The following is a 16,959-nucleotide window of genomic DNA, read 5'->3' on the forward strand; positions in this document are numbered from 1 at the left end:
GGCTATTTAGTGCAATGTAAGAATAATTAATTTTTAATTTTGTTGTTGTTGTTTTACTTCTGACTTGTCCAAAGAACAGATGCGATCAAACAAGTTTTTAAATGAATAGTCATCTGCATACACTGTGCTCCAGCAAAGAGAACCACAGAACTGGTTTTGTCATCTGCAGGATGGTACAAGCACAGACAGGGAAGACAGAAAATTATTGGATTTATGGAGGCGGGAAAAAACACATGATCACAAGGATCACATGTTGCTGTGTTATATGGTTCTCTGGTCTACCACTCATTCCAGGACCATACTAGAAGACATGCCCTTTCCTCCACGGTACTTCTGAAGACCTTGTCTATGCCTAATCAATGCACCTACTACTGGTTTTCTCTTCACCACCATTTCTTAGCTGTTCCCAGTCACTTGAACTATTTCCCTGTGACTTACACCAAAGCTGAGCAAAATTAAGTCAGCTAGCAGTACATTTGCCCAGCATCACAGCATAAACACAGGAAAGGCTATTCATGATACCAGAGTTTTAATAAAAGAAACAGAATGGGAAGTGAGATTACCAAAAATGTCCAAATATTTCCTTTTGCTATTTTTGAAACATTCTTTTAGCTTTTAATTTCAAAATGACATCTTTCTTTGAAAAGTGTTGTATATTTTAAAAAATAATGAATAAGCAATGTGAAAACTAAGTACAAGGTGCCATCTGTAGAACTGAAATGTTCAGATGAATGAAAAAGATCTCAGGAATATCTTTTTTTTCCTGCTTAAAAGAATCACTAGGATCACAAAATTTATTAGGGGCTAACTCAAAATTCTTTTGCTTCACCGTTTTTCAGTAAGGCCTCCAAACTGATCAATCTGTTATTGTTGACTCTTAATTATCTGCACATTGACTATCCAAGCTGTGGAGTAACTCTGCTAGAAGTGTAGACAGAGGCAGGGTAGCTCCGCCCATACTCATCCTAGAGCTGAATCTCTGGGAGCACAGCTTGGGAACTTCAGACACAGAGCCATGTATCATCTCCTGCATAATGGGAAACACAATGCAAACCCACTGACTAATTTAATATGTGCTCACCTGTGCTTCTCCTTAATTCATACACCCTCTCTTCCTCCTACTCACCTTTCCCTATAGATAGCTAAGATTTTACTTCATTCATCTCTCTTGACTTTGCATTATATGAAAATAGTGTCATATCTCAAAGCTCAGTTGAAAACTTCTCTGCCCCCTTTGAGGCAGATTTACTGTCACTGTCCTGTTGTTTTTTTCTTTGCCACTGTATTAGACAGGTCTGCAAAGTATATCTGTGATGAGTTTTGACACACATGGCCACGACTGCTATTTCAAGAAACCCACTTAAGAGTTTCACAGTTCACTTCAGTCCATTGCTGGTCATGCCTTGAAGCTTCTCTTTCTGTTGCATGCATGGGGTTTGGGAATGCTATAGAAACCCAAATCAGAGGCAGATAGAAGGTAACAGCAAAACACAGCTCAGTTTGAGCCAACATCACAATAATCATAGCTACCTGGGCGAGCTCGTCCTATGCTGGAAGGGGAGACATCAGAAAGGAACACATTGGGATCAAACACTCTTGGCCGCAGTGGAAAAGGTGGCTTCTGAAATCCTTGGTAATTGGTTGGTCTTGGCTGGTTTTCATGCAGAAGCTTCTTGGGAACTGAAAGAGAAGAGGAAGAAGAGCACAGTGGTTAGAATGAGTTATTTCAGCTGGTCAGAATGAGATTACCACATTATGCCATGGGCTCAGCTGATACTTAATTATGCCATGTGCAGGCCAAACAGACACTCATTTACCACTATGATGAATGCCCTCCAAATACCATCACAGAGACATTCAATGAGAGAATACTGGAAAATATAAAGTAATTAAGATATTGTTTATTTATAATTAAGCTTTCAGACTAGACTGAGGATCATATTCAGACATATTATTTAGACACCCATATTAGAAACTTAAAGCAAGCCAGGCTTCGGCCTCAGCCTCTCTGTTCCTACCAGGACAGCAGTCTGGGGAGGATGTCCCGTATCAATGGGCACTATAGGGTACATCCACAAAACCAGCCTCTGGAGGATGATGTTCCCATGAAATCATAAAGCTTGAATCATCCATCACAGAAGTTAGAAACCTCACCTGTAAGAAACCCTTCCCACTACCCAGTGAAATCTAAAATACACTGCCACTGGGCTTTAGGCTTTAACTAAGCTGGGAATGGCCCATTTTCCAGTACCACTATCCTGAGAAGAAGGGTTAAGATTCAACTAATCCCTGCTGCTCTCCACATTTCATCAGCCACAGCAATAGCAATACACAGGTAGGTTAATAATAAGTGACAGCTGTGTCAGGATATCTACAGTCCCTTCATTGGACCAATGCATGCCTTAGTTAAATACAGTCTTTTCTCCTCCTTAATGTTGCAAGACCAGCTCTTCAGCTGCACATCCAGGTAAAGAAATCAAAGTCAGTGTAGCTATATCAGGCTACACCCACTGAGGGTGAACCCATAAGTAAATTCACTAATTTGCCCTTTAGGGACAAAGCAACATGTCATACATGGAGCTGAACCAGGTCTCTACTTCAGCCACAGCCAGGACCTGAGGCTATTTCAGAGCAAAATGCTTTTCCATATAAAGAGAAGAAACACATACACAGGCCATTCTGCTCAGAAAATAGAGGAATGGAGTGACAAAAGAGTAAAGAAAAAGGAATTACAATATCCAGAAGAGAAAGATATCTTTTCCCTGTCAGTGACTGCATACTAACATATACATTAAAGCAACATTTTGCCCTGGCAGACAAATAAGACTTCAATGTGTGAAAGATACAGACCGTTGAGAACTAGGCACAAGTTCACTGGAGCCACAGAAACTCCAACAGAAGATTTCTGGGATGCTCTGCTTTCCTTTGCCGAGTCTAATGGCACTGCCTTTCTTGTCCCACGCAGGCTGCCATCTCCTTGTGCCTCAGTTTCCCCACTTCTCCATTGCTGATGGTGGTATCTCTCATCTCCACTCTTCACAGGAGTGTGAAGAAGCATAATTAAAAATGCAAAGCACTTTGAGATCATTGCTACAAGCATGAAGGAGGATTTGGAATGAGTGCAACCCTGGAACAGAAAGGAAATTCCTGCCTGCCCCCTGCAGCTAATCAGCTGCCAAGCTGGAGCATGGGATTTAATCACGCCCATTAAATTTGCCTGCACAGCTACAAATATTACTGGTGGGGGAAGTGATCCAACCACCTTGTTTACATTGTGTTTGACTTACTGTCTTTGCTGAGGCAAAGAAAATTGTAACTATATTTACTGAATGACCTCCTATATTAGGCTGCCAAGATATCAGCACTGAAGTTCTTCCATTATTAGTAGAGTCATACTAGGTCAGGAAACAGACACAAAACCCCACAGCTTCTGAATATCAAAGAGCTGGCACAGCAGTTTCTAGTGAAACCTGAATTGGCAAGTGTCCTCTGATGGGAAGCCAGCAAAAGGAACACATGCCCTCTTAGGAACGAGACAGAAATGAGTGGGTTACCTGTGCCAGAGACGTATCAGAAAGTCTGGGGAGGAGGTGAATACAACAGAGATTATCCTGCAAACCACAAAGTCAGGGAGAATTGCAGATCTGGTTGCCTAATCTGAGACACCCAAAGGGACTCCAATATTGAGAGGGTATAAGGGCTCAGCATTCTCAAAAAATGAAGACCCTTTTTGTTGTATCTCAGTCTGAGGACTCGAAAAGCATTTAAAAGACACAAGTCCGTTTTTCCTTTACTTTTCATCCAAACTGCATCCCAGTATCCCTTTGATAGGCATTCAATAAAGAAAATGAAGTAAAAGGAACACACAGATACTTCACAGCAGATTTCAACTAATCTTTCATATTTCAGACTGACTGCTCTTCATAAACATCTTCGTCACCTCCCAGTATTCATGGCCATCCCTGAAGTACAAAACAGGCTGGGTGGACCTACATCTTTCTTCAAAGAGGTGGCACCACCGGAGACTTAAACATCTGAGCCAAGCAGGGGAAAGAAATATCAACGTTTCCTAAGTACACATAGGGAATTCACATATGGCTTTTTTACCTCGGCATCCATGCCACTGCTATTATGCCATTTGTGGGACCAAACGATAAGTTAGGGTAAAGCAAAATGTTGCTAAATCAGTCAGCAACTGTTCAACAGCATCCCAAGGAATAGTGGAGGTGGAGAAGTATTCAGAATAGAGCATTCATGGAGAGTATTCATTGTAACTCCATGCACTTCAATGGAGTAGGGCTGTGCTGTTATCCCTTTGGAATGGATGAGGAAGTAAAATGACTACCAAGCAGGCGTTTGGTGCCTAAAAACGCAGTTGGCTATAAAGAGAGATTCCAGAAAGCAAGTATGTGCTTAATATCCTTGATCAGCATGCACTTTTGTTCTTTCAAAAATCCTACAAGGTGCTCGTATTCACTTCATTAACTAATGCCTTTACAACTCTGGAAGTAACTTAGTGCAACCCAGGATGTCTACAGCACATGAACCTAGAACTTTTCTGTTTCAAGTGACCATTTTTCTCTGTGGACTCCACAAATATCTTGAGGTCATTTTGCCTGGAAAGGTCTATCTTGGCAAAAAGTAAATAAAGTGACAGCATGCAGCAGCTCTGTTCTTTTTCTAATTTATATGTTGCTAAACCAATATACAGCTTAGATAGCTTGATTTAGAAAGACAGCAAAATGGAAAGGCTTTCTGAAGTGCAAAACACCTCACAATTTCCAGTTACTTTGTGTGTGGTAGTAAGTTCCACAAGACAGATTAAACATCTGGTTCTTTTGAAATACTCCCCTTAAGTTCTCCAGGAAAGAGTGCATCTGACACAAAGCACGGCATGAACTGAAGCAAAGCGTCAAAAAAAGTTACTTCTTGTTAAAAACACCACCAAAAAAGTACCTGAGATTTTAGTCTTATCTCAGCATTAAATACAGAAATCCTGGCAGGGAAGGGTTGGCACTTGGCCTGTTCTGTTCAATCAAACAGAGAAGTTAAAGCAATTCAATCAACAGAAAAGTGATATATGTAGACAAGGGAGGAAGAAACAGAGCTTCCAATCAAGGCATTAATATGCCTGACAGTCAGGAGCCCTGCACCTTACAATGCACATGAGAAAGGAGTTGGGATCATGTGGAAGAGAAATGAGTTGTTCTGGGGACCTTTAGTCTCTCAGGAGACAGCAGTTAGCACTGAGATGTAGGTTTCTATCCAAATGATAAAAGTATCCAGTAACTTGGGCTGGGCAGCTGAGCAGCACAGGCAGAGGTGTAACTTTCCAGATGGCAAGCCACGCTCTGGCACCCACCACGGGATCCAACTCAGGCATTACCACATGGACTCTGCAGGAGCCAGGGCTTGATCTGCGGAGCAAAGTGTCACCATTGCTGTGACACTCCATGAGGGCACCTGCAGAAGTCAGTTCTAGGTGACAGACCTGCAAGGGAGCTTCTGGATCGGCAGGTCCATTCCTCTGCCACTACAGACTTTCAGGTCTTTATATAAACTCTCTGCATCACTTTTAAAAGCAATCCCAGCTCCCAGCTCCCACTACTCATCTGTCTGAATCAACATCACGCTAGCAATAATTTATACTAGTTCCCAACCCAAGACCTGCATTACCCATTTGCAATGAATTACTGGTATCCATACCACAACAAAACCTCACCACCACTGCCGGGCAGCTTCCCCCCTGCAGGAACAGGGACAGAGAAAAATCAAAGCTGGATTGTGCTCTCACTGGCAGAGCAGGACCATCTGATTTGAGTACAAGCAACCAACAGGACAGTGTGAAAAGGCACATGCTGGTGCTGCTGAAAGCATCCTTATTTGTACTTGGCAGAGATTTTCACACAAGTACTGTCTTGTGTGGCCAGAAAACTGGGGGCTGGTGAAAAGAAAAAGGTACTGAGCCTACAAGCAGCAACATTCTGAATTTGAGAGTGAAGAGATGGAAAAGACCAACTGATTCTTCTACATTCAAGATAATTGCCTGTGTTTTCCACTATTTTAATCTATTGAGTTTTAAACACTCCAGTCCTGAGAGTTCAGGCAGTTGCCATGAGAGATTGTTTTGCAGAGGAATATTGCTCTTTTCCAACCCCCTGCTGAGTGTTTCAACTTAAGGACATTTGCTTATTCCCCTAATCAAAACATTTGACTGCTATAGCACCCAAATTTTACAGAAGAGGAATTGACTCAGGAACAGAGTTTTGAAACTGTTTAAATATTAAAATGATTTGTCCAATCTCACAGGGGGAATCTGTGCCAAAGAAAGGAAACAAACTCAGATCCCTACATTTCAGCCTTCTACTCAAACCATCACCCCTCTTTGCTAATTTGATAAATTGGTGTTTCCTGATGCTTCCTCTGTCCTAAGCATACTGAAAGACTTCCACTCCCAGCAAACTATCCCCTGAACTCCATCTCCACTGTATATACAGATCGGTCAGCTGGAGGGGAGATCAATGAAAGCTCAGTATTACAAATATACAAAGAAGGGGATTGTCATTCTCCAGTCCTCTGCTATATATTCACTTATGCATTTTCAGCCCATACAGTTTACTCTGAAAGCTCAGTATGATTAAATCAGATCTGCAGGACCTTCAGCAAATCCTCCTGTGAATACTTAGAGTGCAATTTGAACAAAACATGACTCCCTCACCAACAAAAATTACAGCCAAGCCTTTTATCTGGGCAGGTTTGGGCCAGGAACTGTTGATGCTCAACATATTTTTAAAATACTTAAAAAAAATCCTTCTGTGAGTAAACACCCAGTATAAACTACTGCAGGTTTTTAGAGGTAGCAGCCCTGAAGGATTTTTGTTTGAGACTTGAAAATTCACAGCATCCAGTCAGAAATGGAATCACTCATGTTTCTGGACTATTACAGGAAAGCAATTCCTTAGTAAATATGTAAGGTATATGGTTCTCTCCAATTGCAGAATCAGAAGTGTTTTATGTGCAGCAATTCATGTAACTAAGCGCATCACTAAGCAGACAGTCAACAATATCTACTAAAATAATAGATTTTTGGCTCTGTTAGACCACAAAATATTATATATTCGCAGAACAAGAAGGAAAAATCTCACACATAAGATGATTCTGCACCTGGTGACAACATTGACACCTCTGTGTAGCTAAGAAACATGGGTGTGGAAGATGCTAATTTGGTCAACAGACGTAATCTGAATCACAGCCTGCCCCCTTTGCTTTCCCCTCAGGGTCTCAGACATGGCTAAAGACCAAGGTTTAAAGCTTTTCCTAATGCCTGCACTCCCATCTAACTCAGTACTGGATGTGCTCCTTTCAATTAACTAAAACCTTATTTGCATCACACGGCAAGAGGTTTTTGCTTCTTCTCAGCATTGCGTATGTCATGCCAGACCTTAAAAGCCTACCTCCAATTTCTGCCCCACCACCATGCATTCCTCCTTCATCTGATAGGGGAGCCACTGTTATTTGGTCAGTTATAGGTACAATAGCTTGATAGGAGACCATCAGATCCTACAGCTCTCGGATATGTTCATGAGCAGCCAGATGACCTGGGCATGCCCATTTAAAAGATTGAGTGCACTGGACATCAACTCCATGCCTTGGCTGCAAAGCCATATCATATCTCTCTGTACCCTGTACCACATTTAAAGTACAGCACAGTTTTCAGAAAATGTGTAAAGTGTCCCAGGGAACAGAAGGAGATGTGAAGGAATTTTGTGCCACAGAAAACAAGCCTGAAAGCCAGAGTCTGAGCAACAGGCTGCCATATGGAATCTTCACTCTCATAAAAGAAACAGAGCAAAGGCTTAACAAACACAAGTGGTCAGGACCTCGGCTTTCCATTTCTTTCAGTCATTTTTAAGAGGGATTTTTCCATGCAGCATCAATCTAGTCTGCAATCCTGAAACTGAGTGCAAAACCCAAAAGAAAGGAGTTAGCCTACTGCAGGTGTGTTTTCCAAGCAGTTGTTTCAAAGCACCAATAACAAGGAAGTGACTCATGTCACAGTAAGTCCACTTCCAATCACCACATAGAAATCAAGTGAGACTGGGAAAATAGTCCTACCATAACCAAAGCCACCTACACCTCCCTCAATCCACAGACTGCACCAGGGCTCTGCTCCTGTGCTTTCCTTCTGCTGTGATAAGCAAAAATCCATCTCTTCTGCTGGTGATTTTTGGGCTGGTAGGATGTGTTACATGATGGGGTGCCTGGCACAACCTGCACAAACTTTCAAAGCACTCTGACAAGACTGCTCCTGAGGCAGCCAAGATGCTTCACCTTTTACTGCATTTTCTGACAGCAGCTAACTACTGAAAGGTTGTGCAATAAGAACAAATAGAGCACAGACAACCTTTTATCTTATTTTCCCTCCATGGAAGAGGAGATGTTAATCTTTTCTCCCATGCAGTTGCAATCAGAGAAGTGACTTCAGAAGTGGAAGCAATTCCAGTCCAGAAACAAAGTTCATGCAACGCAAATTAGCTCAGTCTCACCATTCTTCCCAGTGAAATCCCTTGCAGCTGTATGGCCCTGTGATGTGAGAGGAGATGAAGGATTTAGGAAATGGTGCTGCTCTAGCTGAGACTCCACAGGGCAGAGACGGACACAAGCATTGCTCCCTTCTAGCCTCTCTCCCTTTTTCACAGGGCCTGTCCAGAAATGCAAGCACCTTATTAAAAGATCCAGTTCACCTAATTTGAGAATTTAACCATGCATACCCTGTAGGTACCTGATGAAGAAGTCCTTCTTAAATAAGCTATGCTCTTAAGCTCCCTGTATCATCAACAGTGAAAGGTGGGTGCTTTTGAAAGCCCCCAGGGGAGACTCTGTCTACTTAAATTTAGGAGCCTAATTAGGGATAGTTAATGAATCATGTTACCTTTAGATTTATTCTCCTGAGTGTATCTGAGTTAAAATCTTACAAACTGCTTCACATCTTTTACTCAGGTATTTTTCTTCTATCTTGAACTCTTCAAATCAGAATTCGAAGCTACAAACATCTTAATTTCTATAATGCATGTGCTTGATCTATCCACAGGCAGTTTTCCTCCTGCTTTCATAGCCATGAAAGTCAGTTGTTCTTCTTTCATCATCTTAAATGTAATAACAGAATATGAAGCATCTATTGCCAGCAACTCATAAATCTCCTGCTTGATGTGGCTTTTGGTCTCCAAAGGGCACAGTGGAAAGCATCGCGTGCACCAGTGTGCTCCCTGCATGTTCTATTTGGAAAGAAAAATGGATCAAAAGGAAGAAAGCCTTGTAAGAGATACCTGCAGATACAAAGTTACTTTCATCTGGTAGATTTCTGCCTGCTCCCAAAGTCAGAAGAGTTCTGCATTTTCACAAGATAACACATCTTCAGGAGGATGAGACTCAAGCTGAGGCTTGTTTAAATTTCAGCATGCTCAGCTACACCCTCCATGGGACCTTCTCCCAGCCATAGGATCTCTCTGGCAGTCTGCCTGCATCTAATCTCCAACAGCCCCAGAGACTATGACAGTAACTTTATACACCTGAGCAAAAGTAGTGTATTTTAGGGAATTGAAATGGGTCTAGATCAAACCATTAATGCCACCTCCAGGTGTTACTGCTAGAAGTATGTGCAACTACTATACGTAAGGTTGCTGCAGGAACAGAATCTGACTTAACAATCACATATGGACAGAGTTCAGAGTTTAGGTTGGGAAAAACCTTTATAATCATTGAGTCCAACCATTAACCTAGCACCACCAAGTCCACCACTAAACCATGCACCACATCTCATGCCCTTTAAATACTTTGAGGGATGGTGACACAGCCACTCCCCTAGGCAGCCTGTTCTGGTATTTGACAACCCTTTTGGTGAAGTAATTTTTCCTAATCTAAACTTTCCCCAGCACAGCCAGAGGCTGTTTCCTCTTGTCCTAGCACTTGTTAATTCAAAGAAAGTAAGAGAGCAACTTCCTTTTATTTACCTGTAATTATCCCTTTATTTACAGGCAGAGTATGGTCAGAAAATGCCCTTTCAATTATGCGGCCTCAATTCCAGAAGTGGCAGCAGGCAGGAGAGAAACATTTAACACCGTAAGACTTTACTGTTTTAAATTACTGTTACAGTACAGAACTATTGCCCCTGACTTATTTAAACTATAGAGTCTGGCAGAAAGTCTTTTGTTCAGCTTATCTATTTTTCAGGAAAATATGTGACACAACATGTGGCTCCCAGGAGGGTGCTGACAGAGCAGTAAACATTGTGTGTTCAAGTGTGGCTGATTTGGAGCCAGAGCATTGCTCATGTGAAGAACTGCTTGCCGGCATGGGAGGAGACTCTGTCCTCAGGATGCCAACACATACCCAAATGATTGCAGCCCTGTAAGTTACCAGGAATCACAGCAAGCAATTCTGTAAAACTCGAGGCAAAAGACAAACGAAATCCGCAGATCTATGAACAAAGTGGCAAAATTGTTTTCAGTATCATTCTGTGTACTCATATGGTCATAACCTATGGGGCTGAGACTTCCTGAGCACAGTGGAAAGTTTGAGGAAAAATGATATAGATGCTATAGATGTTTTTCAGTATTAAACCTCCCTTGTTTCTTTAAAATGCATTTAACTAGCAGAACCTCTCTAACACACAGCATCAGCCTTAAATTATCTGGCTTGCAGAGTGTGAAAAGTGCTTTGCATGGATTATGGTTTGGTTTTCAGTTGTTTTTTTCTGGTAGAAAAAGACATGGCATGCTTCATCTTGCTTCTATGCATATCCCGAGGGAGCAGCAAGGACTGTGAGTTCAAGTGTTACTACAATTGCTACTGGAGTAACTGCCAGGTTTTGTGGAACAGCAAATTATAGTCACTTTCCTGATGCCACATAAAAGCAGAAAACCAGCACCAGGGTTTTGTTTCAGCCCAGCAAGGATGTTACTGAGCACCTACCCTTCGCTCTTATGAAACTTACCCTGCAGCTACTTCCTCCAGCACAGTCTGGGAGCACGGGAAAAAACTGTGGGAAGATGCAGCACTTGATGCTTGTGGCAGCATTCCAGCACTTAATAGTGATTTTTTTTTTTTTTAAGACAACGCATTTAGCTTTTATAGCTAAATGTTTGTCTCTATTAGGCTTTATGAAACATTCAGTAAGAATAATACTTCATGCCCACTAGTCTGATTTTTTCCACTCTCCACACGTGCAATTCAGATTCATTTATATGAATATCCCTATCTCAAAGGGTATCTCAATTCACAATATCTAACTGAAGGCACTTTACTAGGATGGGAGGTGACTAACTCATCCCTTCATTGATTATACAGAAAGGCCAACTAATCTTTCAGTTAACCATTTCAGTTAAATACCTGCATTAGTGCAAGCAAGGTTTTATAAGCCTGAGCTGCAAGTATGCAAGTGTTATATGTATATATATATATATATATACACACACATCTGTAAAACATTTCTGGGCAAAAGGCTTATCTCATTTATTCTAAAGGTAAAGGAGTTAAATGATCCTGAATCAAATTCTACCCATCAATTAATGCAGAAATTATTCCAGGACTATTTGGGATTCCCTTGAGACCTCTCTAACAGACTAGTACATCTCTGACTCTGGCAGGGGGGTTGGACCTGAAGATCTCCAGAGGTCACTTTCAACCCCTAACATCCTGTGATCCTGTGACACATCCTAGCTACCTGTAATACCTGATTCACCAGACTGTCACCCCAGCCAAGCCCCAAGGCATACATTCAGGAAAGATCAGCCATACTCTTGTTCTAGTGGCTTTTGCCAACCTCAGTCTAGTTTCTGCCTTTTGGGGCAGCAAGGCCCCTGAATTGCAACCTCTCCTACCTCACTATTCAAAATGACTGAAGTCAATCAGTTAAAAAGCATAAATGGAGATACATCTTAATCTACCATGTGTTTATAAATATATCTTATTACATATTCCCTGGGAAGTGCAGATTGCTAACTCACAACCATGGAACTCACTGCATGCTGTAGGACCTCTAGTTTTAGTCTCCCTTTTTGGAACTCTTAGGAGAAAGGGGAAAAAAAGTAATTAAGACTTTAATACATACCTTTGTTGCTAGTAACTTGAACCCAGTGCAGATCCTTTATTTAGAATGCACTCAATTTAAGTTGCCACTTCTTTCAAGTGGAATATAATGCTCTGTATTGTAGTATTTGCTCCTTCTACTGGATATCTCGAGCCCACCAACCCTGGTATCTTATCATCAGATGAAAGCATTAATCCAACACAAAGAGGCTCTGAACATCTTTTGAACAAGTAAACCTTTAGCAAACAAATTTCCAGAAGGATGTATAGACAGGAGTGGTTTACAGCACCCTGTAAACAGCAAAGAAACTCATAAATACAGTCCTTCAAAGTATTTCTGTCCCATGCTGAAATGACTCCTGTTCATACCAACAAAGAGACTGCTCACCTAAGTAAAGACACATGCTGCAGAATTTCCTCAGTCCACAAATAAGAGTGGGCCAGTCATCAAAAAGAAAATTAATTATTCTTGATGCAGCGTCACAGGATAAAATCTACCTCATACCCTGCTTGGCTTATAGTGGCAAGACGTTATTAATTGCAGTTCCAATAACCATCCATGTTACTTAAAATCTGAAGTGATCCACCTTAATTACCTTAACTCTAATAACTGCATGGGATCATAACAGTTTGAGGAGAAAGATTGTTGTTAGCTTGTTGGCTGCCAGATGCAGACTGCTGTTAGAAGATATATCCAAGTATTAAAACTGACCTCAGCCTGGCAGGAGAGGGCTGTGATTCATGCTATGACTCCTCTAGGCACAGTAGGAGTACACACAGATAATTGAACAAAGATCAAAGCATTAACTGTTTCAGTGGAATAAGACAGGAGATAAATCTCGTTTACTCTCAGGTAAATCTCCTTCCTAACTTTCTCCCAGTTCAGCAGGAACTTCAGCAAGTCCAATGTAGAAATCTGTTACATCACTACCTTGTTTACACCTCTACCATTCCATTACAATTACTGTTACAGTGGAGAGTGAGAACTGACCCACTATTTTGCTTTGTCAGAGCTTTCTGCCTTTGTGTTGCTTCTGACTTTTCTCTGTGAAAAATATAGAACCTGCCTGAAAAATCTGTATTTAGAAAAATCTTGCATGAAAGCTATTTTCTTCACCCTTGAGCAAATAATTCATTTCCAATTATGTCACAGGTAATGGAAAGTCTAAGGCAAATAGAGTTCAAAGTAAGGCACGCTGTGAGAGAGGCACACTCTAATTAAAAATGCAGCACAGAGAAGAAATGTCATCTTTGTGCTTGTACAGCAGTCAGTGCAAGGAACTGTCTGCCCAGTTTCCCAAGAGCAATACAAACTTTGGAGGCACCTAAGTACAGATTTGCAGCCCAGTTTCTATCATCGGTCTAGTCTCCACATAGCTGGCTGATAAAGGGAGTGGAATGGCTCTGACATTGTTCAAACCTGGGCATCTAATGAAACATGTGAGCAGTAGCTCTGATATATCTTCCATAAGCAGCTTTCCAGACTCTTTCCAGATTCATTCACAGCAGTCTGCAAAGCAGGTTCTTGTATCAGTCCTCACCAAGCGTGTAGCACCCTGTAAATCTACTGCCACAGAAACAGAAGGACAGAGGTGAGATGAATGATCAGACCGACTCCTGGCCTCAGAGTCTGAGACCCAGCCTGCCTGCTTCCCTGTGGGCCAAGCAGGCAATGAAGTGGTTGGTGCAGCTTGCTGAGCATGAAGACATTGACTACCCTCAGATTTTGTATTTCCACTGATCATCTTCAGAGGTAGAAAGGATTCTTATTCCTCAGCAGGAGGGGCCTGGTGTCATCTGAGGATGTTTTCTCTACCTTCTTCCGAAAGGTCAGAGACTATATACAATATCTACAGCTATCTGCAGGCAACAAGCACCTCACCATAGAAGGTGGCAGCTGTGTTCCGGAAAGGAATCCATGCATAAGAGGCATGATCCTCACCTCATCAACAGACTTTGACCTTCATGCAAAGGTGCCTGAAGTGATGAGGAAACATGTGTGTGGTCCCTCCCAGTGTTGTGTTTAGACTTGTGAAGATCTCGTGATAGATAAAAAAAAATCATCTGATCTTTGGCTCATTACAAAGACACAAGGAGCATTAGCCTCCACTCTTAAATGTCCTGGAAGAAGTAAACTGTGGTTGCTGTAATGCAAGGAAATTAAACACACGATTCAGCTGGTACAGCCTGACAACTTTCATGCCATTAAGTTCTCTTAGCATTCAAAACAGGGTGGCTCTATCCAAAATGCCTGCTGGGAATAGTGTGTGGCTTATGCTAACTTTTAAGCTGTGTCAGGACTGTGCAACAACAAATACCTTCTCTGCAGCTTAGCAGGCTGGTCCATTGAGTTCCAGTGTCAGGAGCTAAAGGCTTTGTCACTATTTTGTTCACCAGCACAGAAATACTCAGTTAATTCCAGAGGTCAAACACAGAAGACTAAACAGCTATTCTAGCTTGGGAGGTCAGCAGTACTCCTCAGGGCTCAAAGCATCTGGGATATAAAAACACAGGTCTGTAGCAACACAACAGACATGGGACTCAATGACCTGGAGATGTATCAGGCCAAGAAGACAGCTGCATCTGCTGCCTGTACACAGTGAGGGAAGCTGGGATAGATCTGTGGGAGAGTACCCATAACTGATTTATACAGAGGTACCTGCCTTCAACAGACCATCTGTGCTGCACCATCTGCCCTCATGGAGCAGTACACATCCCTTCAGCTTGTTGGAGACCCACCCTCCACCTCCACCAAGACAAAAAGAAATTGAACTCAGACAGCCCAGGCTGAATGTGCTTATCAAACCACTTTATTAGCACAGTGTAGAGCTGCTACTGCCCAGAAGCAGGAAGGAAACGTATTACCATATCTTTCCCTAATGCTCCTCCTTTCTCTTTAAACACAAAGAACAAAAAGGTTGTGTTAGAGTCCAGCAGGCTCATTTGATTGTAAAATGATATTATACTGGGCACCTCATCCATCAAAGAGACCAGCAGCATTTAAGGGAGGGAGGGGGGATGAAATAGTCTCCAGAGCCAAATTCAAGCCATAAATGTTGGTCCTTTTTATGTCAAAGGGAAGTCTTTGACTTTTAATCTTTCCATATTTCAATTAAATGATGCAAATGACAGAAAGCTAAAATAGATGATAGATGCATGGCTAACTTCCCCCATGTTCTTGGGTTCCTGGGATTTCTCTCTTAAATACCATTATGACCACTCTATAGAATTACAGTGGAACTTATTCTTAAGCCACGTTTCCATCAATCATTTGATTTAATGAGCTATACAAACACTGCTTCCCATCAGTGCTTTTCTCTAGTCATGGCTGTGCTGGAATCATCTGCAGAGATAAAAAGATCATTTCCCATGTGGACACTCACTTCTCCCATCCATTCCCACCTAGGCAAGGCCTCAGGGCCACACTTGCACACAATTAATCATGATTGTATTTTTGCAAAAATATGATGGTATAGTCTGATGTTAAATCTCCTTTTTCCTCTCACAAAAGTCCATTTTGTGATGGAGCTCTCCCAGACCAATTCCTCCAGCTGATTAAAGAACATCTTGTGGGCATTTATTTACTTTCTTATTCTTCTACTTGTATTTGTCAGGATTTTTCTAGCAAGGAAGACCCCAATTGTACTATCCAGGGAAAACAATAGAAGAAACAGTCCTAGAGAAATATGTCCACATCAGCACCGAGCCTGTGAAATCAGAGGAACAGCTCTGGCAAGCCAATCACCCACCCAGACAGCATGCATTGCATCTCCCAACTTCCACAACAGCTAGAGATTTACCAGACTCAAGCTCTCTTGAGACAGAAATCTTCCACCCAACCTAAATATAGGTATTTCCCTTCCCTGGGTGACAAGCTTAGCACAGCCGTGCTCCTGGCTCCAGCTCTAGAGAACACAAACTTCTTCCAGAAATAATTAATGGATGTTTTGCCTTGAGACACCTGACATAGAGCTTAATAGAAGGCCTTACACTGGTTCCTGCCAGTGCTGGCACATGCACACAGAGGGACACTAACCACTATGAAAGATGGACTGTCAGGAGAGGGATTAAAACCTGTCTGTTCAACTAGTCCTGAACCCAGCTATCTCCTACCTTCTTTGTTCTGTGCTTCAGCTTTAACATAAATTGCAGCAAAGAGCTGCAGAAAGGATGCCAATAAATGTGGGGGTTAATCAAACAAAGTGCTCACAATTGTTTGATTAAGAACCATTTTCTTTTCACAAAATATAAAGAAAATTCAAAACAGTTGTGCCCTTCTGTATTCATACTGTGAAAATAACCACTGTGGAATTTGAACAGTGTTAGCTGAGGTTTCTGACTGCCAGACCAGCATGAACCAGACTATGTCCTCATCTCTTGGGATGAATGTTTGGACACAGGAATTGCTCTTTTCCCTGGGAGGACACAACCAGTCAGCTGGCTGGTGAGGCAGTCCCAATGAATAGATAGGGATTCAAGCACTTCACAGATGCTAGTAAAAAACTAAGCAGGAAAGGCAAAGGATGATGCCTGAGTGATGAATGCTAATGGGAAGACTTGTTGGCTGTCACAGTTTATATGCCAAAGACACAATGAATGATACCTCTATCCTGCGATGCCATGACTCTCATATCCAGAGGTGTCCTTCCAAAATGAACTCATGGCAGGCAGGTGACATGTGCAGGAAGCTTACATGGCTGAGCCTGCACAATTTCTGCAGATAACTAGAGCACATCCACCCCAGGCTACATGCTGTCAGCTCCACCACCTTCATCAGTCCCCACTTGTAATCCAAATGCTGAAGGCAAAAAACTCTTTAGAGACCTGTTCTGTGTGCTTGCCTGCAACAGAAGTTAAGAGTATAGCAAAGGA

At 42.0% G+C, this 16,959-nt stretch overlaps 1 protein-coding gene across 1 annotated transcript in view; it reads right to left on the bottom strand.

The window, feature by feature from the left end:
- Nucleotides 1-16,959, bottom strand: part of LOC128969026 (protein eva-1 homolog C-like) — a 200,912-nt gene that overhangs the window by 11,338 nt on the left and 172,615 nt on the right. The window contains exon 6 of the mRNA XM_054383701.1: nt 1,531-1,680. Coding sequence (XP_054239676.1) covers nt 1,531-1,680 — 150 coding nt within the window. The remainder of the gene's footprint in view (nt 1-1,530; nt 1,681-16,959) is intronic.

This window comes from Indicator indicator, chromosome 9 (assembly GCF_027791375.1).
Source record: "Indicator indicator isolate 239-I01 chromosome 9, UM_Iind_1.1, whole genome shotgun sequence".
NCBI lineage: Eukaryota > Metazoa > Chordata > Aves > Piciformes > Indicatoridae > Indicator > Indicator indicator.